This window comes from Coregonus lavaretus, assembly GCF_964263955.1.
Source record: "Coregonus lavaretus genome assembly, chromosome: 2".
NCBI classification, from domain to species: domain Eukaryota; kingdom Metazoa; phylum Chordata; class Actinopteri; order Salmoniformes; family Salmonidae; genus Coregonus; species Coregonus lavaretus.
The window spans coordinates 46,336,336-46,363,965 of NC_139989.1; the positions used below are offsets into that span (position 1 = coordinate 46,336,336).

A 27,630-nucleotide genomic window follows, 5' to 3' on the forward strand; every position below is an offset into this window, starting at 1 on the left:
AGGTGGTGGACCATTCTTGATTCACACAGGAAACTGTTGAGCGTGAAAAACCCAGCAGTGTTCCAGTTCTTGACACAAACTGGTGCACCTGGCACCCCGTTCAAAGGCACTTAAATATTTTGTCTTGCCCATTCACCCTCTGAATGGCACACGTACACAGTCAATGTCTCAGTGTGGATTTAACAAGCGACATCAATAAGGGATCATAGCTTTCACCTGGATTCCCCTGGTCAGTCTATGTCATGGAAAGAGTTATTCATGTTTTGTACACTCGGTGTATAAAACAGATTTATGACTAAGGTGCGGAGTTAAGTATAGAGTAATCTGTCTGACAGATACAGTGACTTCATGTAGTCTATGGATGTCGGCCAGATTGGTTGATTGGTCAGGTTGGTACTGCATCTTCCACAATTCAAAGGAAGGCCCCTGACCTTAGTGTCATCATCTGTTTTCGCGGGTGGCTGGATAGTCCTGTTGTTTACCCATCCTGTATCCACAGTACGTAGAACAATATTCCTGATTGTTGTTACACCCCCTCGCTGTTTTGGCTTCCTCTTTGTTTGGTTCAACCCATTCTATTCATTGCAGGGTTAGTGACCCTTTTATTTTCCTCTGAAACATCTCCAGTCCACATCCCATGGGTTCCATCTGTCAGAGTTTCACACTAACATCTGGTGGGAAACGCATCCCTCAACACAGGAATTTGAAAGGAAAGTTGACACGAGTGTCACCAAAAAATGGGAGCCTGAAGTAACAAAGCAATATTTAATGTAAACAAAAACCCAGTATGTATAAAAATGCTTTCCATCCGTCCCTATGTTTAGTTTTTCATGACTGAATTAATCTTGTCAAAATAATGACTCTATTAAGATGTTGGTATTATAAACACGGAAAACAATATGCCAACAATCTATCTAAGAGGCTGGGAGGGAAACCAGAGGGTTGAGATTTAAGTACTTGTTCACACACCCCAAAACATGGCCAATAGTAACCAACCATGGACAGTAGCTACAAGTTTGTGATCTCCACCACTTTCAGCACCTCTCTCCACTGTAACCCCAGCAGTTGATAGACATCTACTGTGTGATAATAATATAATATTATGCCATTTAGCAGACGCTTTTATCCAAAGCGATTTACAGTCATGTGTGCATACATTTTTCCATATGGGTGGTCCCGGGGATCGAACCCACTACCCTGGCGTTACAAGCGCCATGCTCTACCAATTGAGCTACAGAGGACCACAAAGTTATTCACCATATGAGGATCCACCTCTGCTAGGATTCCAGAAGGAGAAGTCAGAAACCAATAGAACCTACAGCAGGGTGTCAAACTCGTTCCATGGAGGGCCGAGTGTCTGCTGGTTTTTGGTTTCTACTTTTAATGTGTCCAATTAAGACGGATTTGCAGTCAAAGAAAATGTCAGTGCTTTCAACAATTGTACAGCCATTATGTAGCTAGCATTGACTAGCTAGCTACATTAACTCATTGACTTGAAGACATTGGGTCACAATGTAGGTTAATTGGAATTGATCTAGGAAGTGGCTCCCTGGGATTCAGGAAGCAAGAATGTTGTCTTTAAATACCTAATTCAACATTATTTTTTCCCCGATTGATTATGACAGTTGTGCAGAATCTCAGCATAATAAATTGGGTAGTCAAGCCTGATAAATGTGTCACAAATCATACATAACATTTTCTTTCTTGACCTATTTTATAATTTTTCCTATTTTCTATATTGGATGTGCCTTCTGTTCTCAGGAATACTTGTTGATCATGTATTGTAAAAGCAGCTTCTTGACATTCAACATAGAGAGCCTCTTCAGGATGACTATGGAGTCCATAACCTGTCATCTAGCTCCTCCTGCTGGCCCAATACATGTTAGTAAAGTGTACTCCAACATTCTTTCCCTCTGAAGCCTTTTTGTCGGAAAGACATTACATTAACATGATCAAGCATTTAAGAACACTAACTTCAAAAGTGGCTGAGTTTGAAATCACATTTAATGTTTGTTCAGGAGCTGATTCACATGAACCTCAACCCTTTGTGTACAGTACAATTCTTTAATCTTTTCATTATCATCATCAGATAATGGTCTTTGCTCTCCACAGACATTCATTCACACACACACACACCAACCCTCTGCAGCCAGTCATACCAGCTGAGGGGTATACACAGGCAATCTTAAAGGGGACTTAGTTGTAACACCAGCGGCAACTCATCTTACACGGTAACAGTCACAAACCTGCCAGAGGCTAACCCTATCACGATGTGAACACTCACTGGTGGAGAAAAATCTGAACGTGCAAAAGTGGTCCCCTTTAAAGACTGAAGTATTTAGAGTCCTGTGATCTTAGGACATGACAATCACTAATTTTCTCCTGTCTTCAGTCACTCCCCATCCTCACCATCCCATTCTCAAGAGCACCAATGTTCAGCTTAGAGAAACTAGCTAACAAAGAAACTAAAAAATACTAATCTAAGTTTCACCTTCCTGGACTGCAAATACAGAAATGCACAGAGCAATAAAAAATACATGGCATAGAAGGTTGAAACTAAATCACGATAAAAGGAATCAAGATAACATTTTTTGTAACTAGCTGTTAATAGAACTGTTAATAGCTCTAATAGCATCAACAGTTTCATAAGTACATGTAGTTATATATACGTATCTATACTCCATAAAAGGTATGGGGAACTGTTAGGGTCGAACAGTCATGTTTTCAACATAGTTTAATGCTGGACCAAACTTGAAAAGTTAATTTCACTATGGACTCTTCAGTTATTGCGTCACTCTGCAGGCAATATAAACCCTTATCTGAAACCACATGAAGACACACGCTGGAGCGACACCTTCATGACAGCGTCGCCCCAATTTAGAAGCTGTTCCACCAGAGGACATACGTAATGCGTCTGGATTTAAGGGCACCACTACTTCACAGAGCTCTGATAGAGAGCAACCTCTGTGGGCGTCAGTGTCCTGGGTGCAATAATGCAGTAGTGTAACAGTTCCATGAAGCCAACGCCGCTTATGTATGTCACTGCAACAGTCAGTCAACTCTGTGGTTCACATACTGGGAGACACTGGATCCAGATGTACACCGATACATGTCCCTCATCCAACGAGGAGCCTTGGTTGCTCCGTAGCTGTGCAGAGCTCCTCCCTATGAACAGGTCCCATGTAAACAGCTTACAGAGGCGAGACCAGGGAGTAAACACACTCTTTGGCACATCCTTAGGAGAATGGCGGATGCAGTCAAATCAGACTAAATAATAGACCAGGTCCCATGATTAGCTAGATTTTAGCTATGGAGAGGTCCTGTGTGTTAGCTACTGTTTACCTCTGTCTAGCATTTAAAAGTCCCTGACAGACATACATATGCACCTCTTGTGCAAAAAAACACACACAAACAAACACACATAGCTTATGCACTTAGATAAAAGTGTCACTGACCTAATTTCAAACATTCCAATGTTCTAATTGAGCCTAAAAACAACCTAGTTCACCACATTCAAATGTACAATAAATAACAATCAAGGTTTTGGGTTTCATTGACAAGGCAAGAAAGAAATGGCAACATTTGTCCTCATTGAAATAGTGACCTTCAACATTTCTATGGACCCTTTCATCGAAAGAATAGATGAGTATCATCAAGAGCTTAAATGCCGTTAGCTAAACAGTGTTGGGGACATCAAACCATGCAATAACATAATGACCAATCAAATTTAACATGGCACAGTCATCTCAAAGAAGAAGTTCATTAAAAGGGATAGTTCACCCAAATTACAAAATTACACATAGGTAATTATGTAACTTGGGGGAACTATCCCTTTAACTACATTCAGAAAACGTTCAGAGTTACTGTGTGACTGCACCTGTCAGCCTAACACTAAGGTGAATGGGACGTCCCTTCAAGATGCTGCTTCCTCTACAGGGTCCTTCCTTTTCTCGCAAAGGGGCCTTTTCCTCGTCATCACTGCCCTAATCAATGTGGCATTTACTTAAGTGCTCTGTGACATTGTCTACGTTAAAATTGCCTTAACAAAATAAAAGTGTAAATGGGTGTTTTAAGTCTGTATCATAGACTAAGCATAGACACTCCTTTTAAAATGTTGGTAAGGGGACTAAAGCAGGAGCCATGAGTGGGCTCCTCTTAAGTGCTTCAAATATAAATGGGGGGAGCCTCTCAGGTCTTTCTAAAGCACCATTTAGAGCAGGGAGAGAGGTCAAAGTTCAATAGGGTTTGAGTTAACCTCTCGGTTAACCACTGAGCGGCAGGAAGAGTAACTGACCACGTTACAAACTGAACATTCAGTTCAAACAAGTCAAAACAAAGAAGAAACAGCAGACCCGGAAGCCCTGGACAGTTGCATTCACCCACTCTGGTCAGGGGATCTTGGGTTCCCATGGCAATGGGGCTTTGTAACCATCTGCAGAGCTTCCTAGGAGGCTCGGGTTGAGAGAGCTTTTTTGGGGAAAGCTTCTCTTTAAAACACTTCAACAACAGGTTCCCAGTGTTGAGGCCAAAGGAACAAGTGGATGGAAAAAAGGCATGGCAAAGATGTGGCAGAACAAAAGGGTTAGAAGAATGTGTGGATTGTTATGGACCTGGGGGTTACAATGCCGGGGTGGGGATGGGGATCAGGATTGGGGTGAGGGTGGACACTGCTGAGGCTGTTGCCATTGGAGTGGCAGTGACAATTGGAGCAGACTCAACCATAGGGGGAGGAGAGGGGCTGCAAGGAGGGAGGACAGTAGGAGCTGTGGTGTGGGTGGAGGGTGGGGTTGAGGTGGGGGCAGGTGTTGTGGTGAACCTGGAGGTAGTGGCTGGGACTGAGGTTGAGGTTGGGGTTGGGTGGTGGTCTTGGGCTGGGGGGTCCATGGCAGAGGGAGCAGGCTTGTTGTAGTTGAGGTTGAGGATGTGCTGCTGGAGGTGGCGGATCCAGTCCTCCTGCACAGAGAGAGGACCCTGGAACTCCACCTCACAGAACCTGCCGGAGAGAGGCAGAGAGCACACTGTTCTCACACAGAGTCATCATACAACCACAGCAGCTAGACTGGAACGGTACATGGATAATTTTTTTAATTTTGCTTTAATAAACCAACAGATTATAATTATCATGAACGTTTTTTATGGCCCCTGGGCCGACAGACTAAATGCAGTCATTCACACAACTTCCAAATCTCAAATGCCTCTGACCAGGGCTATAAAGGAGTGCACTATATTGAGAATATGGCACACTTATTTATTTATTTATTTATTTCACCTTTATTTAACCAAGTAAGCCAGTTGAGAACAAGTTCTCATTTACAACTGCGACCTGGCCAAGATAAAGCAAACTAGTGTGACAAAAACAACAACAACACAGAGATACATATGGAATAAACAAAAACGTACAGTCAATAACACAATAGAAAATAGAAAATCTATATACAGTGTGTGCAAATGTAGTAAGTTATGGAGGTAAGGCAATAAATAGGCCATAGTGCAAAATAATTACAATTAAGTATTAACACTGGAGTGATAGAAGATGATGTGCAAATAGAGATACTGGGGTGTAAATGAGCAAAATAAATAACAATGTAAATAACAATATGGGGATGAGGTAGTTGGATGGGCTAATTACAGATGGGCTGTGTACAGGTACAGTGATCAGTAAGCTGCTCTAACAACTGATGCTTAAAGTTAATGAGAGAGATAAGTGTATCCAGCTTCAGAGATTTTTGTAGTTCGTTCCAGTCATTTGCAGCAGAGAATTGGAAGGAATGCGGCCAAAGGAGGTGTTGGCTTTGGGGATGACCAGTGAGATATACCTGCTGGAGCGCATACTACGGGTGGGTGTTGCTATGGTGACCAATGAGCTAAGATAAGGCGGGGATTTGCCTAGAAGTGATTTATAGATGACCTGGAGCCAGTGGGTTTGGCGACAAATATGTAGTGAGGGCCAGCCAACGAGAGAGTACAGGTCACAATGGTGGGTAGTATATGGGGCTTTGGTGACAAAACGGATGGCACTGTGATAGACTACATCCAATTTGCTGAGTAGAGTGTTGGAGGCTATTTTGTAAATGACATCGCCGAAGTCAAGGATCGGTAGGATAGTCCGTTTTACGAGGGCATGTTTAGCAGCATGAGTGAAGGAGGCTTTGTTGCGAAACAGGAAGCAGAATCTAGATTTAACTTTGGATTGGAGATGCTTAATGTGAGTCTGGAAGGACAGTTTACGGTCTAACCAGACACCTAGGCATTTGTAGATGTCCACATATTCTAAGTCAGAGCCGCCGAGAGTAGTGATTCTAGTCGGGTGGGCGGGTGCAAGCAGCGTTCGATTGAAGAGCATGCATTTAGTTTTACTAGCATTTAAGAGCAGTTGGAGGCCACAGAAGGAGTGTTGTATGGCATTGAAGCTCGTTTGGAGGTTTGTTAACACAGTGTCCAATGAAGGGCCACATGTATACAAAATGGTGTCGTCTGCATAGAGGTGGATCTGAGAGTAACCAGCAGCAATAGCGACATCATTGATATACACAGAGAATAGAGTCGGCCCGAGAATTGAACCCTGTGGCACCCCCATAGAGACTGCCAGAGGTCCAGACAACAGGCCCTCCGATTTCACACATTGAACTCTATCTGAACAGTAGCTGGTGAACCAGGCGAGGCAGTCAGTTGAGAAACCAAGGCTATTTAGTCTGCCAATAAGAATGCGGTGATTGACAGAGTCAAAAGCCTTGGCCAGGTCGATGAAGACGGCTGCACAGTACTGTCTTTTATCAATCGCGGTTATTATATCGTTTAGGACCTTGAGCGTGGCTGAGGTGCACCCATGACCAGCTCGGAAACCAGATTGCATAGCGGAGAAGGTACGGTGGGATTCGAAGTGGTCGGTGATCTGTTTGTTAACTTGGCCTTCAACAATTTCGGCAGCTAATTTTAGAAAGAAAGGGTCCAGATTGTCTAGCCCAGCTGATTTGTAGGGGTCCAGATTTTGCAGCTCTTTCAGGACATCAGCTATCTGAATTTGGGTGAAGGAGAAGCGGGGGCTGCAGAGCTGGTGGCTGGGGTAGGGGTAGCCAGGTGGAAAGCATGGCCAGCCGTAGCAAAATGCTTATTGAAATTCTCGATTATCGTAGATTTATCAGTGGTGACAGTGTTTCCTAGCCTCAGTGCAGTGGGTAGCTGGGAGGAGGTGCTTTTATTCTCCATGGACTTTACAGTGTCCCAAAACATTTTGGAGTTAGTGCTACAGGATGCAAATTTCTGTTTGAAAAAGCTAGCCTTTGCTTTCCTAACTGATTGTGTATATTGGTTCCTGACTTCCCTGAAAAGTTGCATATCGTGGGAGATGTTTTTCTGCTGGTCAAGGGCAGTCAAGTCTGGGGTGAACCAGCGGCTATATCTGTTCTTAGTTCTGAATTGTTTGAATGGGGCATGCTTATTTAAGATGGAGAAGAAAGCACTTTTGAAGAACATCCAGGCATCCTCTACTGACGGAATTAGGTCAATATCCATCCAGGATACCCGGGCCAGGTCAATTAGAAAGGCCTGCTCGCTGAAGTGATTTAGGGAGCGTTTGACAGTGATGAGGGGTGTTCATTTGACCGCGGACCCATTACAGACGCAGGCAATGAGGCAGTGATCGCTGAGATCCTGGTTGAAGACAGCGGAGGTGTATTTAGAGGGTAAATTAGTCAGGATGATATCTATGAGGGTGCCCATGTTTACGGATTTAGGGTTGTACCTGGTAGGTTCCTTGATAATTTGTGTGAGATTGAGGGCATCTAGTTTAGATTGTAGGACGGCCGGGGTGTTAAGCATATCTTAGTTTAGGTCACCAAGCAGTACGAACTCTGAGGATAGATGGGGGGCAAGCAATTCACATATGGTGTCCAGGGCACAACTGGGGGCTGAGGGGGGTCTGTAGCAAGCGGCAACAGTGAGAGACTTATTTCTGGAAAGGTGGATTTTTAGAAGTAGAAGCTCAAACTGTTTGGGCACAGACCTGGATAGTATGATAGAGCTCTGCAGGCTATCTCTACAGTAGATTGCAACTCCACCCCCTTGGCAGTTCTACCTAGACGGAAAATGTTGTAGTTGGGAATGGACATTTCTGAATTTTTGGTGGCCTTCCTAAGCCAGGATTCAGACACTGCTAGAACATCCGGGTTGGCAGAGTGTGCTAACGCAGTGAATAACTCAAACTTGGGGAGGAGGCTTCTGATGTTAACATGCAAGAAACCAAGGCTTTTACGGTTACAGAAGTCAACAAATGATAGCGCCTGGGGAGTAGGAGTGATACTGGGGGCTACGGGGCCTGGGTTAACCTCTACATCACCAGAGGAACAGAGGAGGAATAGAATAAGTATACGGTTAAAGGCTTTAAGAACTGGTCTTCTAGTGCGTTGGGTACAGATAATAAACGGGGCAGATTTCCGGGCGTTGTAGAATAGATTCAGGGCATTATGTACAAACAAGGATATGGAAGGATATGAGTACAGTGGAGATACACCTAAGCATTGGGTAACGATGAAAGAGATAGCATCACTGGAGGTACCGATTAAGCCGGTCTCCGCGTGTATGGGGGTGGGACAAAGAAGCTATCTGAGGCAGGTTGAGCGGGACTGGGGGCTTTACAGTGAAATAATACAATAACAACTAACCCAAACAGCAATAGGCTAGGCATATTGACATGGGAGAGAGGCATAACACAATCACAGGTCTTATTCGAGAGGGCTAAGACAACAACTGGTAATGGCGACGAAAGTTTGGGCTGAGGCTAAACAGATAAACAGGATGGGGTACCGTGTAAAGGAACAGTTCAGCGGGCATCCGATGTGTAGTTGAGTGATCATAAGGTCCAGTGAACAGCAATAGGTAAGTCCGGGAGCAGTTCGTAGGCTGCTACAGCACAGGCGAGCAGGAGGCATGGCTGTTGATTGCGCGTGCTAGCGGGCCGGTGCTTGCAGATGGATCTTCGTGGTCGTCGCAACGGGAAGCCTGTTGAAACCACATCAGATGATTACGTCGGCAGACCAGTCATGATGGATCGGCGGGGCTCCGTGTCGACACTAAGAGATCCCATCCGGTTGACAGAGAGGTGGATAGCCGGGAGATGGGCCTGGCTCGAGGCTAGCTCAAGGCTAACTGGTGCTAGCTTCGGGACAAGTGGTGATTAGTGGTGATTAGCCAACAACAACATCCATTCGGTTGCAGCTAGCTAGTTGTGATGATCCGATGTTAAGGTCCAGTGATTCAGTGATTCCGGCAGAAAATCTGAACAATTGGCAGATAATTGTCCAGGCTAGAGCTGGCTGGTAGGTAGTGCAGGCCTCGGACAGTGGTGTAGACCGCTAACGGTGGCTAATAGCAATAGCTAATAGCAAGTAGCTAGTTAGCTGGCTAGCTGGCTAGTTTCAGCCGTGGGTTCTTGATAAAAGGTATGAAGTATTAATAGAATCCGTTCCACATTGGGTGAGGCGGGTTGCAGGAAAGTATATTTAGTTAAGGATGGAAAGTGAGATAGAAAAATATATACGAAATAAAACAAAAAACAGGCTATTTACACGAGGACACAACATAATACACGACCGCACTGCTATGCCATCTTGGATAAGCACTTTGAGATTAGCCGATGAGTTCAGTACTGCACAGATCCCCAAAGAAACTCACCGGCACTTGAGGGAGTAGATCTTTCCCACCACTTTGACCAGGGGGGTGGAAGGGGGTTTGGGCACCAGGGCAGGAATAGTGCCGGTGCGAGGGGGCTTGGGGGTGCCACTGTCCCTCTCTCCTCCCTCTGAGTGAGAGGGGTGTTTAAGAGGTCGCCGCTCAAAGCCTGGACATGAGGAGGAGAGAACACCAGGAGGAAAGCGTGAGATGGACAGGTATGTGTGTATGGCGAATAGTTGTGTGTGTTTGTGTCACACTCACCTCTGGGCAGGCGCACGTTGAGCTCGCTGCGGGCCACCTGTGTGTGGGGAGGGAGGGTGTTGGAGAGTAGGGCGGGGCTGGGACTGTGACTGCTATGGCTGGGTCGGGAGGGGGGAGTGAGACCAGCATTACCCTCTGCTGCCCGGGGTGATGCCAGGGTGAGCTCCCGGCCTACCCGTCTGGCCTGGGCCAGCCCCAGAGCCACCCACTGGGAGGAGGAATGCTTCTGGGAGGGCATGGGGGGGAGGAGGTCAGAGTCGGACGATGGGGAGAGAGACGAGCTGCTTTTCTGCTACATAAAGGAGAGGAGAGGGATGAGTGCTTCTCATTAAAACAGCTGTCTCAATGTACTCTAATACAAGGACATTACAGAGTAATCTTCTAGTCTTTATGTGTGTCAACTCATAACAGAGGGAGTGACGCAAATACACAATGCTAATTCAGGAGGGATGGAAAAGTATATTTTCTAGAACAGCAAAATTCATCTGAAGATGAAGGATCTATGCCACCCGGCACTCTGGTTACTATAGCAACTATTAAGTCAATACCTAAGCCTGTTGTGTCCCCCACAGGGGAAATATGCTTATATGAGACTCTTTGTGTTGGAGCTACATGATAGCAGATCTGACTGAGACATTTAAATCACAAAATGGCTGGTGGTGGCTGAGGCCAATTCCATCTTTTTACGTTTAAAAGCTCATCTAGTGGCAGGTGTTGTTAGTTTGAGAGAGCTAAAGCCTTATGGTAAATCATACACTTGACTTTTAATGGTATGGGTTGTCATGGTAATGTTCTAAACAGCCCTCACAATGTGCCGACAGCCCTCATAGCTGTCCGAAACCTACAACTTAACACAACTTAAATGGGCAGGTCGGCACTAATAAAAAACAACTTTGCAATATTGCAGCTTGATTGTGCATTGTGTGCACGATGTCACACTGTTTACTCTAAATCAATATAAATAATTGCTGCCTTCGCATGGACATTGGAAAATATAACTTTTGAGATAAATCCCACTGCAAGTACTGTGAGTAATACAGTCCTTTTACTATCATCTATCACCATTAGATAAACTACAAAATAAATAAATTCCTCCCTGACCTTCTTCGAGGTGGAGCGGGTGGAGCCCTGCATGTAGCTACGGTGCATCTCCACCACCTTGTGGGGCCGGCTGCGCATCCAGGCACTCAGCGTCTCGATGGGCGAACCGTTCACACACCACTCTGTCACGCCAAACTGCCGCAGGTGGGCCCGCGCGTGGCTAGCCAGCGCCTTGCGGTTCTCAAAGTAGAACCCACACAGCTCACAGCTGGCATCTGGGGAGGGGGTCAGGTGGTGAGAGAAGGCAGAGGTGGGGTGTTGTCGGTCAGAGCTGGGCATAAGTTAGCGACATTTGATTAATGTTTCATAAAATAAAATTTATATAAGATAACATACAGTGGCTTGCGAAAGTATTCACCCCCCTTGGAATTTTTCCTATTTTGTTGCCTTACAACCTGGAATTAAAATGGAGTTTTGGGGGGTTTGTATCATTTGATTTACACAACATGCCTACCACTTTGAAGATGCAAAATATGTTTTATTGTGAAACAAACAAGATAGACAAAAAAACTGAAAACTTGAGCGTGCATAACTATTCACCCCCCCCAAAGTCAATATTTTGTAGAGCCACCTTTTGCAGCAATTACAGCTGCAAGTCTCTTGGGGTATGTCTCTATAAGCTTGGCACATCTAGCCACTGAGATTTTTGCCCAATCTTCAAGGCAAAACTGCTCCAGGTCCTTCAACTTGGATGGGTTCAGCTGGTGTACAGCAATCTTTAAGTCATACCACAGATTCTCAATTGGATTGAGGTCTGGGCTTTGACTAGGCCATTCCAAGACATTTAAATGCTTCCCCTTAAACCACTCGAGTGTTGCTTTAGCAGTATGCTTAGGGTCATTGTCCTGCTGGAAGGTGAACCTCCGTTCAAGTCTCAAATCTCTGGAAGACTGAAAAAGGATTCCCTCAAGAATTTCCCTGTATTTAGCGCCATCCATCATTCCTTCAATTCTGACCAGTTTCCCAGTCCCTGCCGATGAAAAACATCTCCACAGCATGATGCTGCCACCACCATGCTTCACTGTGGGGATGGTGTTCTCGGGGTGATGAGAGGTGTTGGGTTTGTGGCAGGCATAGCGTTTTCCTTGATGGCCAAAAAGCTCAATTTTAGTCTCATCTGACCAGAGTACCTTCTTCCATTTGTTTGGGCAGTCTCCCAAATGCCTTTTGGCGAACACCAAACGTGTTTGCTTATTTTTTTCTTTAAGCAATGGCTTTTATCTGGCCACTCTTCCGTAAAGCCCAGCTCTGTGGAGTGTCCGGCTTAAAGTGGTCCTATGGACAGATACTCCAATCTCCACTGTGGAGCTTTGCAGCTCCTTCAGGGTTATCTTTGGTCTCTTTGTTGCCTCTCTGATTAATGCCCTCCTTGCCTGGTTCGTGAGTTTTGGTGGGCGGCCCTCTCTTGGCAGGTTTGTTGTGGTGCCATATTCTTTCAATGTTTTAATAATGGATTGAAAGGGTGCTCCGTGGGATGTTCAAAGTTTCTGATATTTTTTTAGAACCCAACCCTGATCTGTACTTCTACACAACTTTGTCCCTGACCTGTTTGGAGAGCTCCTTGGACTTCATGGTGCCGCTTGCTTGGTGGTGCCCCTTGCTTAGTGGTGTTGCAGACTCTTGGGCCTTTCAGAAGAGGTGTATATACAGTGAGGGAAAAAAGTATTTTGATCCCCTGCTGACTTTGTACGTTTGCCCACTGACAAATAAATGATCAGTCTATAATTTTAATGGTAGGTTTATTTGAACAGTGAGAGACAGAATAACAACAAAAAAATCCAGAAAAACGCATATAAAAATTTTTATAAATTGATTTGCATTTTAATGAGGGAAATAAGTATTTGACCCCCTCTCAATCAGAAAGATTTCTGGCTCCCAGGTGTCTTTCATACAGGTAACAAGCTGAGATTAGGAGCACACTCTTAAAGGGAGTGCTCCTAATCTCAGTTTGTTACCTGTATAAAAGACACATGTCCACAGAAGCAATCAATCAATCAGATTCCAAACTCTCCACCATGGCCAAGACCAAAGAGCTCTCCAAGGATGTCATGGACAAGATTGTAGACCTACACAAGGCTGGAATGGGCTACAAGACCATCGCCAAGCAGCTTGGTGAGAAGGTGACAACAGTTGGTGCGATTATTCGCAAATGGAAGAAACACAAAATAACTGTCAATCTCCCTCGGCCTGGGGCTCCATGCAAGATCTCACCTCGTGGAGTTGCAATGATCATGATAACGGTGAGGAATCAGCCCAGAACTACACGGGAGGATCTTGTCAATGATCTCAAGGCAGCTGGGACCATAGTCACCAAGAAAACAATTGGTAACACACTACGACTTGAAGGACTGAAATCCTGCAGCGCCCGCAAGGTCCCCCTGCTCAAGAAAGCACATATACAGGCCCGTCTGAAGTTTGCCAATGAACATCTGAATGATTCAGAGGAGAACTGGGTGAAAGTGTTGTGGTCAGATGAGACCAAAATCGAGCTCTTTGGCATCAACTCAACTCGCCGTGTTTGGAGGAGGAGGAATGCTGTCTATGACCCCAAGAAGACCATCCCCACTGTCAAACATGGAGGTGGAAACATTATGCTTTGGGGGTGTTTTTCTTCTAAGGGGACAGGACAACTTCACCGCATTAAAGGGACGATGGACGGGGCCATGTACCGTCAAATCTTGGGTGAGAACATCCTTCCCTCAGCCAGGGCATTGAAAATGGGTCGTGGATGGGTATTCCAGCATGACAATGACCCAAAACACACGGCCAAGGCAACAAAGGAGTGGCTCAAGAAGAAGCACATTAAGGTCCTGGAGTGGCCTAGCCAGTCTCCAGACCTTAATCCCATAGAAAATCTGTGGAGGAAGCTGAAGGTTTGAGTTGCCAAACGTCAGCCTTGAAACCTTAATGACTTGGAGAAGATCTGCAAAGAGGAGTGGAACAAAATCCCTCCTGAGATGTGTGCAAACCTTGTGGCCAACTACAAGAAATGTCTGACCTCTGTGATTGCCAACAAGGGTTTTGCCACCAAGTACTAAGTCATGTTTTGCAGAGGGGTCAAATACTTATTTCCCTCATTAAAATGCAAATCAATTTATAACATTTTTGACATGCGTTTTTCTGGATTTTTTAAAATGTTATTCTGTCTCTCACTGTTCAAATAAACCTACCATTAAAAGTATAGACTGATCATGTCTTTGTCAGTGGGCAAACACCAAATCAGCAGGGGATCAAACACTTTTTTCCCTCACTGTATACTGAGATCATGTGACACTTAGATTACACACAGGTGGACTTTATTCAACTAATTATGTGACTTCTGAAGGTAATTGGTTGCACCAGATCTTATTTAGGCGCTTCATAGCAAAGGGGGTGAATACATATGCACGCACCACTTTTCCGTTATTTATTTTTTAGAATTATTTGAAACAAGTTATTTTTTTCATTTCACTTCACCAATTTGGACTATTTTGTATATGTCCATTACATTAAATCCAAATAAAAATCCATTTAAATTACAGGTTGTAATGCAACAAAATAGGAAAAACGCCAAGGGGGATGAATACTTTTACAAGGCACTGTATGTGTCATTATCTGCTAAATGCAATGAGTCTGCAAGTTAAAGGATGACTGCAACTCTTCTGAGGATCTTTAGTAAGGTCATGGCTTACCCAGGTGCCCTCCCACATGCTTGTCTGGAGAGGACTTCCCTTTGATGGAGAGGTCATGTGGCAGGGGCGAGAAGGACTGGGGGTGGGGTGGTGACCTCTCGACTGGACAGCCCTCCTCCGACAGGGGTCTCTTACCCAGCAGGGACACCGCAAAAAACTTCCCGGCGGGAGGGGTGGAGGAGAGGCCCACCGCCCCAAGGCCGTGCTTATGAAGCCGGGAGCCAGAATGCAGCAGGTTGAGGGCAGATTTGCGGGAGAACTTGGGCGACTGGTAACCCAGGCCCCCCACCAGGCCTTCCCAGGTGGGGCTGGACCCCTGGCTGGTCTCCTTCTGCCCCGGGGCCGGGGACGAGGTGCCCCCTTTCTTGTGCATGAGTTCTCTCAGGGTGTCTATGGGGGAGCCGTTGACTGACCACTCTGTGATGCCCATCTGGCGCAAGTGGGAACGGGCGTGGCTGGAGAGACCTTTACGGTTCTCAAAGTACTCCCCACAGAACTCACAGCGGATGTCCCGAGTGGGCTCTACCTCATGGGCTGTGACTGTGGGAGGAACAAAGGGAGGGGGGAGGAGACAGAGAGATGGAAAAAGAGATAGTAGAGAATAAAAACAAGGCATCACTTCTGTATGGGTATTATCTCAATAACTACAAGATGGTCTTTCAACTTGGACTCACCCAAGTTAAGAGGGAGCATATTGTCAGAGCTGCTCCAGCTGCAATTCAGTGGCTCAGAGGAGTATCCCGCTGCTCCCCCCACCGCTCCTGGCATGGTAACTTCCAGCTGCATAGGCTCAGGCTTCAGCTTGACTATCAGGCCAGGGGAGGCTGGTGGAGCTGAGCCCATCTTACGCACTGTGGACTGGTGGCTGGGTGGGTGGGCGAAGGCAAAAGGGAGGCGACTCAGGATGCTGGGCGAGGCAGAGGAGGACAAGGGGGAGCGAGGGGGTCTGGGGGATGGAGCGGGAGATTTTAGGGGCTTGAGGGGCAGGGCGCAGGGTAGACCTCGACGTGTGATCAGCTCTCGCAAAGTGTCTATGGGGGAGCCATTGACTGTCCACTCTGTGATGCCCATCTGGCGCAGGTGGGAACGCGCGTGACTGGAGAGGCCTTTACGGTTTTCAAAGTATTCCCCACAGAACTCACAGCCAATCTCCTTCACTGGTTCACCTGATGGAGAGATGGAGGGTAGAGATGAAGATCAACTTAAAATAAGCACCTCAAGAAACTGTACATCAACAAGTCACTGATGCTGTATTGCATTGAATGGAGTATGAATATAGTTTCCATCATATGACAAACACTCACTGTGGGGGACGGGCGTGAGTTCCCCACCACTCAAACGGAAGACCTGTAATTGGGAGGACTTGGGACGTTTGGAGGGCGGCCCAAACATTGAGGAAACTGAGGCAGAGGTAGCTTTGGACCTAGATCCGCCCCCCATCGTAGTGACCTTGTAGAGGAGGGGTGAGGAGGAGGTGGTGAGGAGGGAGCGTTTGGGGGAGGAGAGGCTGGCTGTGAGGCCCCTGAGCCCCTGGGGCCCCTCAGGCTGCAGGGCGCTGGCTCGGTGCTTGAAGTCATCCGTGTGGATGAGCTGGTTGAGGAGGTCTATGGGGGAACCCTTGGACTCAGAGTACTCCACCCCAAAGTGACGCAGGTGGGCTCGGGCATGGCTGGACAGGCCCTTCCGCGTCTCGAACCAGGCGCCACACAGCTGGCACACTATGTCCTTGTTGGGGTCCACCTCCAATGCTGCACAGATGAGGAAAAGGGGGTATGAGGAAATGTTTTACTTCAGACACCTTTACAACCTGTGCATGAATCAGTAGGAGATGAATGACCAGAGAGAGGGCACTGACACACTTACTGAGGTTGAGTGGGGCATCAGTCTCCTGTGGGGCCCAGAAGGGTTTGGCAGAGAGGTTAGAGGTGGTGCTCTTCATCCCTCCAGGATTATGGTCCAGACAGCGCAGGGGGGAGGACACAGGCAGCAGGGAGGAGATGGGGGCCTTCCTCACCACAGGAGAGGGGGAGCAGGCCCTGATGAGGGAGGATGGGGGAGGGGAGGCCACAGGGGAGGGGGTGGAGGAGGGTGGCACTTTCACTGCTTTGGCCAGGATGGAGAGAGGGATGGGTTTCTCGTCCATGTCTGTGTCTTCATATATCTCCTCTTTCCGTGGGATTGGCAGGACATGAGGAGGCTTCTTGGCGACGGGGGGCCAGGGGAGGGGAGGGGGGAAGTGCCCATCCAGACCGCGCTCCTTGGTGATCTGGTAGAGGAGGTCGATGGGCGCCCCGCTGCTCTCCGACATGCCAATGCCCAGCTGGCGCAGGTGGGAACGGGCGTGACTAGATAGGCCCCGCCTTGTCTCGAAGGGGGCACTGCACACCTCACACTTTAACAGGTTAGACACTACAATACAGAGGAGAACAGTGAGAGGGGAGAGGATGCAGCTGACCAGCAGACAGCAATACATACAGAATATGGAAAACTCATTTTATTTCAGTCATAGTTCAGCACTACTGTATGTATTATTACATCATTTATAGCACTTCAATTAAAGGATGGTGACAAAAAGAGCAGGAGGCTGTGTAGCTGAGAATTCTCCAATGAGTTTGCTGCAATCCGTAGTTTTTGATAAAAATAGCATTTTACGCGACCTACACCGTTGTTTGTTAATGAAGAACAGCCCCGTCATTGCATAGGCATTGTTTTTTTTTTGGCAGGGGATGCATAGAATGCAATTTTAATCAAAAACGATGGATTACAACTCCCTCTGACAGCTCTATAACAATCTGGACAAGCACAGGTACACAGTAAGTGTTAAAAATTTATATATTTTTAAGTACGAGTGGCAGTGCATGTTTGAAGTCGCTAACTTCATACTCCATTGGAAATAAGTGAATTAAGCGGTGCAATTTGACAGAGGTCACATTATAGCCCTATTCGGACGGGACTAGTATTACTAGAGACGTAGATGACAATTCACACGGTATGTTTTTACAAACTGCCCCCGTTAATTCTTCATTTGTTTTCATTCAATTGACTCTTATGATGGAAGCCTGGAGGGTTTTATTCTAAGCGTGAAGATATGTCAACATCATGTCTAGACGATAAAGTCTACACTGATAACTCCTGCTATGTGAGCTGTTGAACAGTGCACTTGAGATGCGTTTATGGATGAGAACGTGAATTTGCCAATTCCAAAAAAGTTTAGCCCAGTGGGGAATGGAGGATGCCCTGCTTTGCAATCTATTGCCTACATCAACAGCCACGGTTTCATTAAATAGGCCTAGGCACAATACTTTTTTATTGCACATTTAATTAAACTGACGTATTTGCCGATGTTCAACTTCAATTCATTGGCACAAAACATAGACTATAAACAAAGGTATTCACTGTGAAAGTTGATCAATTGAATCCATTCATATAAAATATATGCGCAGCACTTTGTTTAAGCATCAATTTATCAAATCAGTTCTTGTTTTCTTGCGCAGCACCCGTCAAACTCTGTAATGTCTCGAAAAACTCAGGGATGTCGTTATGCACAGGACTAGTATTATCAGAGGACCTTGGAGTTTGCCAAAAAACAGTAGATTATTCTGGCTGGAGTTGTTACTCTCCTGCCATGTAAAAATGACTGACATGGCAGATTCGGACAGGACTAAAATTACAGATGTGGTGTTTTGTGCTCTTGCACATCATTCCATTACCCGACCTCCCCTAGTAAAACTAATCCCGTCCGAATAAGGATATATAATTACGTTTTAATCATACACTACGGAATTCAGCACCCAAATAAAGAACACCTTTACACAGGACAAACATAGATACAAGGCACGCATTAAAGAATGGACATTTTTATAGTCCGTTATCGACTCGATGTAGTACACTCCGACAAAACTCATTGCCACTCAACTCCATTGAGACGTGATGTACATATCGTGGAGTTGAGAATTCTCAGCTAGGGGCTGTGGTAACCTCAGCCACATCTGTCTGCCATCTAACAAAGCCTCCAGATCCCAGGGGACCTTTATATCTCATCTCATCTTGTCCCATTTTGTTCAGTCTCACCCTTGATGTCAGCTTCATCCCTCGGGGAGGGGCTCTCTGGGTCCAGGGAAAACAGCCCCTTCCTCCCTGGGCTGGAGGTCAAGCTGTCCAGTGCTGGCATTTGCTCTTCCTCCTCCCCACCTGAAACACATTACACAACCAAATGATTGAGTCATTAATTAAAGAGTCATTAACCTGGTAGGATGTGATTAAACATGTAGCCTAATGTCGCCAGGAAAATGACATAAGTATTAACTTTGATAACTAGTAATGCAGGAAAATACACAACATGACGAAAAGTATGTGGACACCTGCTCGTCGAACATCTCATTCCAAAATCATGGGCATTCATATGGAGTTGGTCCCCCCTTTGCTGCTATAACAGCCTCCACTCTCCTGTGAAGGCTTTCCACTAGATGTTGGAACATTGCTGCAGGGACTTGCTTCCATTCAGCCACAAGAGCATTAGTGAGGTCGGGCACTGATGTTGGGCGATTAGGCCTGGCTCGCAGTCGGTGTTCCAATTCATCCTAAAGGTGTTCGATGGGGTTGAGTTCAGGGCTCTGTGCAGGCCAGTCAAGTTGTTCCACACCGATCTCGACAAACCATTTCTGTATTGACCTTGCTTTGTGCACGGGGGTATTGTCATGCTGAAACAGGAAAGGGCCTTCCCCAAACTGTTGCCACAAAGTTGGAAGCACAGAATAATCTAGAATGTCATTGTATGCTGTAGCATTAAGATTTCCCTTCACTGGAACTAAGGGGCCTGAACCATGAAAAACAGCCCCACACCATTATTCCTCCTCCACCAAACTTTACAGTTGGCACTATGCACTGGGGCAGGTAGCGTTCTCCTGGCATCCACCAAATCCAGATGGTGAAGCGTGACTCATCACTCCAGAGAATGCATTTCCACTGCTCCAGAGTCCAATTGCAGCGAGCTTTACACCACTCCAGCCGACGCTTGGCATTACGCATGGTGATCTTAGGCTTGTGTGCGGCTGCTCGGTCATGGAAACCCATTTCATGAAGCTCCCGACGAACAGTTATTGTGCTGATGTTGCTTCCAGAGGCAGTTTGGAACTAGGTAGTGAGTGTTGCAACCAAGGACAGACGGTTTTTATGCCCTACGCGCTTCAGAATTCGGCGGCCCCGTTCTGTGAGCTTGTGTGACCTACCACTGCGCGGCTGAGCCGTTGTTGCTCCAAGACGTTTCCACTTCACAATAACAGCACTTACAGTTGACCGGGGCACCTCTAGCAGGAAGAAATTTGACCAACTGACTTGTTGGAAAGGTGGCATCCTATGACAGTGCCTCGTTGAAAGTCACTGAGCTCTTCAGTACAACCATTCTACTGCCAATGTTTGTCTATGGAGATTGCATGGCAGTGTGCTCGATTTTATACACCTGTCAGCAATGGTTGTGGCTGTAATAGCTGAATCCACTAACTTGAAGGGTTGTCCGCATACTTTTGTATATATAGTGTATGCATAGGCAAATTAAATAGTTTTTAAATAATACAATGTATTCTGTTTCTGTATGAATAACAAAACATACATAAAACCTTTACAATGGAGTAGCTAATAATAATATGCTATTGATTAAAACAACTGCAATTTGCAGCGCTCATCAATTATTGGGGCTTCAGACATAGTCTGGCTAATAAATCACTTCTTCAAGTGTGTAGACCTGTGATAATGGCAAAACACTGTTCGTTTTCCTGCTGTTGTACATTTCGTAACAGACACATGCCTTTCATTGCGATGGTGTATTTCTGGGACAAAACTACCATTTTCTGCGACAAAGCGGTAAATCATAAGCGACGTGAGTAGACAATGCTTTTTGTCTGGAGGGCGGCTCTGCGCTTGTCAGTTGATCTCGTCTCAGGGTGCGTGCAGAGAGAATGACACCTTTGATTCTTCTCGCTTTGTTTGCAGCATCAAAAATGTGATCACTGCAGCAAAATGATACCTTGATTTGATAAAACTATGAAAAGTAACAAAGTTACAAAATCCGGACTTCAGTTTTCATTATATAGCAGTAGTATGCCTACAGTAACATCAAGTAACCTGACACTTAATAAAGTGACACTTCGATGTATTTTTAAGATCTAAATAAGTTTTGATATGATTACAGATTTGCAGTCCGTTATTCCTGTATTATAAGTATGAAGCAATGCATTCATAAAGAATGACACCAGAGCGACCACATTCAAGAAATCAAAGGAAAGTAAAATGGCGAGGATTTGGGAACTGTAGGTAATTTTAGAAATTCTGCAGTATTGGAAATAGTGAACGTCATCCGAGACGCACAAAATATATCACACAGAAATAAATATGACAGGCCGCATCAAATGTTGCAAACACACATTCCTGCGCGCGTAGCTACAGTGATACAAGTAACTCGAACAATGACAAGAATGACACATTTGTAGCCAATGCATTGACTTTGTCTATCGCACCCTTAGTGCGCGACAGTGATTTTAAATGGTCTCATATGATTTGAGTTTTTGATGGCTAATGTGTCTAGAGACAAATTTGACGTACCGCAAACAATACAGGCTACGACGCGACGTGCAACAATGAAGCCGATTAATGTTTAAAGGGCACGGGCGTTACGGTGCGTGGTACTCACCGGTCAGTAGTTGCGGTGCATCGGACTCCCGGCAGCTAAAGCCAGACAGTTTTTCCGCTATTGTTTGTGTCTGCAGGGAGGTGGAAGCAGCCATTTTGCCCCCATACACATGCACCGCTAAACTAAGGCGTGACCAATCGAGCAGAGGCTGGGACAAACGCACTGAGCACCACATCAACCAAGAGCATCAGTGTCTCCCTCTAATATGCTTGATTTACAGTAACACTTTGTCCCAAATACTGCAGTTCATCATAGACAAGAAATCTGCTGCATTACACAAGTCTCACAACCAGGGACTGATGTTACAACACCAACAGGCGAAGTGCCACATCAGGAGAGTAGTTCCATAATACAAAATAGTTGCAAAACTATTGCACAGAATCGTTTTCAACATTCAATATCCCTTGTGCATTGCATTGCCACTGTAGTTACCATTGAGTTATCACATTCAGCACTGAGACATTTCTTTGGGAGTCTTATTCACGCTGACCAACCATCATGTAATCTACCAACAACCTATCACAGCGTCACACCACAGTGTGTTGTATTCATAAACCACAATGCCAGCTCAAAAAGGCATCCTACAGTATACACACCAGGTACACACACACACACACACACACACACACACACACACACACACACACACACACACCTTCAGGCTCACCAACGCTGTGGTCTTTCTTCCAAGGCTGAGAAGGCGACGAAGGCAGTAGGTTGGAGACTGTAGCACCTGTTGCCTCTTCACTCCCCTCCCCTCCCCCTGGTTCTTCCTCCTCCGTCTCCAGGTCTTCCTCCTCCTCCTCGTCTGAGGCTGGGCTGCGTGGGGGGGCTGTGGGGAGGACCAGGTCTGGGCGGCTGGAGAAGAGCTCCCGGAGGATATGGATGGGCGAGACAGTCACCTCCCAGTTAGTAATCCCAAAGTCCCGCAGGTGCGCCCTGGCGTGGCTGGACAGGCCAGCCCGGGTGTCAAAGCCAGCATTGCAGAACTCACAGCGCATCACACTGAACGTATCCGGGTCAAAGTTGGCAACTGAAGAGAGAGAAGGGCATATAAAAGGTTAGCGGTTTACAGAGCGACGTGGAAGTTGTACATATCCTCTACCCTGACTGATACTTGTTGTTACTTTCTTACATTATAGTGATTTACAAACATACCGCATCATACACCAGACAAGGTCCTAACTATGTAATAACAAAGATTCAAGATACCTTTTTTCTTCTTCTTCTGGTAGGAGAACTTCTTCTCGATGGCATTGACCTCCTCAGGGGATATGAAGTGGCGTACGTTGTAGCTGACGCCCACTCGGTTGAGGTGGCCCCTCACGTGATTGGCCAACCCGATGCCGTTGTGGAAGCGATCAGGGCAGTAGGGGCATTTCCTCTCCACGCTCTTCAGGGTCCCCGTCTCCTCATCAATCTCCTTATAATCCTCATCTGATATGCCCTCCGCTAGGAAACGCCGGATCTTCTCCTCTTCCTCTTCTTCTTCTTCGTCATGATCATCGTTGTCATCATCATTGTCATTTTCAGCAGCAAAATTCTTGTTACTCTTCTTTTCAAAAGCAACCTTTGGATCACCGTCCTCTTCCTCTTCCTTCACGGGCTTCCCTTCTGAAGAGCATGAGGCTGTGAGGCTCTGTTGTTTTAGACAGGAGTCATCTAGAACAGGAAGGAAAGGTATATAGTATGAGGCTGAGCTGAGACAGCCATTTAGTACACTGTATTATAATAGAGAAGTGTTCAATCCCAGTCCTGGAGAGCCAATGTGTCGCTGGGTTTTTGCTGTGCCTGTAACTGGCTCAATCAATCTGCAACAGCAGATGAGATAACTTTATATCACATCAATGAACTATGTGCTGTAGTGGCACATCAAGAATAGGCATCATATACAGAGACCCTTCAGCACAGGGATAGAATAACACTACAGAGGCCAATTACACAGACGCAACATGAAGAACACAGTGATAAGATGCAATGGGGTGAAATTAGAAACAGACACCCCTAGCAACTGAGCCTTTATAATGATTAGGGGAGAGCGCAAGGAAGATAAGGCTGACTATATTGTATTTGGTGAGGGGAGCCATGCATCACTGTATGCCAGGTGGCTACTTTATAACTCAGCCTGTCACTCACTCACCCATCACCTTGCCTCCCTCCCAACGGCCAAGGTAAGAGAGGAGAGTTTGTGGGTCAAAGCGGATGGGCTCATTGAGGACAAGGGGCAGCGTGTGTCTTAGCTGGGCCTGCAAGCCCTGTCAGCCCCAGGCACTCTGCTGCCCCACGTAGGCTGGCTGAGAAAATGCCTTTCAGCTGATTGGCCGGGGCAGGCACCTCCACAGGGCATGGAGGGGAAGCAACGGGCGACCCAGGTTCAGTTATGGGCCAGGCAGGGACTGCTGGGCATTCTCAGTTATGGCCAAACCCAGTGACTGATCTGCAGGCTTGTGATGGTACTTGATAGCATCACAAGCCACATGCATGCAGCACAAGTTATGCATTCTAGGTAAAAATAATTTCAATATCGAAGGACAAATATCACAGGTTACCCAACTGTGCATGTCCAAGGTGAAAATAAAAAGAGAAAATATTGAATTGGAATTTGGAGTAGCCTCAGGAGTCCAAAATATTCTGGACAGTAGAATATTTTTGCTTATGGATATGCATTTAGTGTGGTCATTCTCTAGTGTAGTGGTTCTCAACTCCAGTCCTCGAGTAACCCCAAACAGTACACATTTTTATTGTAGCCCCGGACAAGCACACCTGATTCAACTTGTCAACTAATCATCAGGCTCTTAATGAGTTGAATAAGGTGTTTTTTGTCCAGAGCTACAACAAAAATGTGTGCTTTTGGGGGTACTCGAGGACTGGGGGTACTCGAGGACTGGAGTTGGAAACCACTGCTCTAGTGCATCAGACCATTAACGATGAAAGGTTTGTCTTAGAATTAGCATGAGATCAGTGCAATAGGTAAGACTCTAAAGAAAGTCTAAGGTATTGGCTTCTTTCAACTGTTTTCGAGATGGCTCGAGGGAGATACGTTCTGCATCTTAGTCTCACCTCGGAGGGATCGAGCCCTGGTGAGCGGTTTGGACCCAACAAGTGATTCAGTCTCTTTTTGGTTAATCTCAGTTGCCAGGTCAGGGCTCTGGCCCTGGCTTTGTGCATCGTCGGTCTCAGGTGGCCCGCTGTCCAGTCTGGGATTTGGCCGGAGGAGTTCTGTCCCCGCCTTCCCTCTCCTATTTGCTCTCTTGTTCCCGGTGGTCTTAAAGGCTATCTCTCTACGCTGGGGAGCTGTAGCAGTGTTTGATGGTTGGGGCTGTGTGTCGCTGTCCTCCATGGCAGAGATCCAGCTAGAGGAAGAAGACTTACTGGCCTTTGACTGGCTTTGGCCCTCTGGTGGAGAGACAGGCTTAGAAAGATTATCAGAACATGGTGGAGAGGAGGCATCAATTCTGGACCCTGGACGGTTCATCTCTTCAGGCCCTTCCCCACAGATGGAGGTCTGCGCGGGGTGAGCCACGTGTTGGTGCTCCTTCAGAGCAGTTTGACTGGAGGCCTGGAAGGCACACTGATCACAAGTGCGAGAGGTGGAGGCCAGGCCAGAGGCAGATTCAGGTGACTGGGGCGGCTCCACAGGAGTGAGCTTTGGTTGAAAACGCGGAGAGGCTCGCTGCAGACCAGTAGGTTTTCTGTTGTGGGTCTTGGCATGGTTGGCCAATGCCTGTGAGGTGCGTGTACTGAAGTCACACTTGAGGCAGAGATAGCGACGATTGGCTGGGCCTTTGACCTTTGCTTTGACTGGGGTTTTGGCTCGAGCTTTGACAGGGGCCCGGACTGGAACTGGGACTGGATCTGGGACTGGCTCTGTGAATGGGACTGGAGCTGGGACTGGCTCTGTGAATGGGACTGGATCTGGGACTGGCTCTGTGAATGGGACTGGAGCTGGGACTGGCTCTGTGAATGGGACTGGAGCTGGAGTTGTGACTGGAGCTACAAATGGTTCTAGGACTGGGCTGGCAGGTTTGGTCACCTTGCTCGGCTTACCCTGCATAGTCTCCCCTTTGCCACTGTCGCTCAGCTTCCCAATCTCCTCCAGGATCTTCTGACGAGATTCCTGGTGTCGTCTGTGGTGGTCTGCCAGAGCCAACCTGTTTGACAGGTTCCATCCACACTCCACACACCGAAATCGCCCGCCCTTCACTCCGCGCTCCCTCCTGCCAGCCCCCGGCCTGCTCTGACTGTGCTCTTGCATGTGATCCTGCAGGTAGACCTGCTTCTTGAAGTAAATGCTACATTCCACACAGGTGAAAATCTCTTCACCAAGCTCTCCCTCTCCTCGTTCTTCTTCACCACCTTTTTCCTCTTCCACTTTCTCCAGATCCTCTGTTGCCTTTTCCAAGTCCTCCTTAAAGTCATAGACCCCTCCACTCACCTTCACTGACCCCACGCTATTTGCTCTTGGGGAAGCACCCTGTGCCTTCCTCCCAGCTTCTGTTGATGTGCATTCCCAGGTGCCCTGGCCAGAGAAGGGCCTGAGCAGGGCCCTCTTCTTCTTCCGACGCTGGATGAAGGTGCAGTGTGCCCAGGGTGCTGGTGGGGGGCTCTCTGGGTCTGAGTCCCCAGGAAAGGTGTACACATCCCGCTCAGGCTCATTGTCCTTCCCTGTCAGGTCCTCTTCCTCTCCTTCCTCCTCAATTTGGTGCCCCTCCTTTGATGTCACTTTGGACTGAAACAGTCTAGCTTTCTCCGATACATTCCAGACTCTGTCATCTACCACTGTGGATGGTCAAGAGACAAAAGGATATTAGAAAAATAGTTATTTCGAAAAGAAACTAAGTTTTATCTCGTGTTTTCCCTTGCTCCCCATCATGCTTACATTCTTTTGAACTGGGCTGGGCCTTCTTTGGCTCCTCCCTGTGTGTGCTAGGCTTGTCTTGATCCCGCTCCTCCACAGGGCTGGGTAGGTTTGACTCAGTGGGTAAGAGCTGCAGTTGGTCAGGTGCTTGGTCGTCCTCACTGTCAGGTCTGGACAAAATGATATAGAAAGAGACAGTTGTATGAGTGGGTCAGAAAGAGCAATGAGTCCCTATCTGTCTATCTGAACATGTGTCTGCCTATCCTGTTAGTGTGTGTCACTTTATTTGACCACTCTGCTTTAATGTCTGTCTGCCTTGTGGTGTTGTGTCCTATCACACATAAATATCTTCCTGCTGGCTGCCCTTCTATTCCTCCATCTCACCTGAGTCCAGAGGAGGGGGATCCTGGGCTGTGGGCGGCCAGACCGTGAGGGTTAGAAAAGTGCTGTAGCTCCTCCTCTGACAGACAGCGCAACCCACAAAACAGACAACAACAGGAACATCACTTCACATGTCGGCCACTCACAGGTAAATTCACAGCCAAAGATATACAGTAGTCATTCCCAGTAAGAGACACAGTTCTGACTACAAGCAGACCGAGGAACATTAAAACATTCTGGAAGTGACAACAAATATAGCTGAGGGTGATAGCAAGAAGTTTAACTGAGAGCATCACATTTAGGAAGGCCCATAACTGCACTACTGACATAGACGGGATACACTTAAAAATTAAATAGTATGATTAATATTGTGTTCATACAAAGCTCAGTAATAAACCAGTGTGGTAGCTACCGTCTAGTGTCTCTTTCTCCGAGTCAGAGTCCCAGGTCAGGGAGGAGGGAAAGGCTGAGGGCCTGATGCTCCTCTGTGCACTCCTCCCTGGTTCCACCTGGGATAGGGGGCCTCCGGTCCTCGCAAAGTCCCCATTGCCACCACTGGACCATGGGCTCCCACTGAAGGTGAGTTCGTCTGAAACCTGTTGATGACATTGACACAATCTCACAGCTAGACAGCATTCTGAATACAACTGACATTGATTCTGAAGTCTGTGATTTTCACTTATGTAAAAGCCTATGTTTCAGCAAATGCAGCATGTGGTAGTCGACCATGATAAGATTCTCCTTACCTGTAAGGTGTGATTTAGGAATGTGTGGGTTGCGGTGTCCTGTGCTGAGAATGAGGGTGGGGGCCCATAGCTGCTCACAGAGGTGAAGGAATCCCTGGGGGAAAGAGAGTCCCCCTCCAGCTCCATGGTCCCCACAGCACAGTATGGCGTCCCACTACTGACCACTCAGTCTACATTGTGTGTGGTGTTCTCTCCCACTGTTTTCATATCCACAAACAGACACACACACACACACACATGGGGTACACTTCCGTAATA

At 46.7% G+C, this 27,630-nt stretch overlaps 1 protein-coding gene across 1 annotated transcript; it reads right to left on the bottom strand.

Annotated features, from left to right (window-relative positions):
* Nucleotides 1-1,993: 1,993 nt before the first annotated feature.
* On the bottom strand, nt 1,994-27,498 carry LOC311100535 (uncharacterized protein; the record flags this gene model as incomplete). The annotated part of the gene is made up of 16 exons (XM_084141448.1): nt 1,994-4,993; nt 9,670-9,835; nt 9,931-10,219; nt 11,032-11,246; nt 14,703-15,242; nt 15,377-15,868; nt 16,007-16,450; nt 16,566-17,111; nt 18,774-18,893; nt 22,043-22,420; nt 22,600-23,049; nt 24,448-26,166; nt 26,267-26,415; nt 26,630-26,705; nt 27,039-27,222; nt 27,373-27,498. 16 exons carry the CDS (start codon nt 27,496-27,498, stop codon nt 4,618-4,620), a joined length of 6,270 nt encoding a protein of 2,089 aa, XP_083997574.1. The 3' UTR covers nt 1,994-4,617.
* Nucleotides 27,499-27,630: the final 132 nt, after the last annotated feature.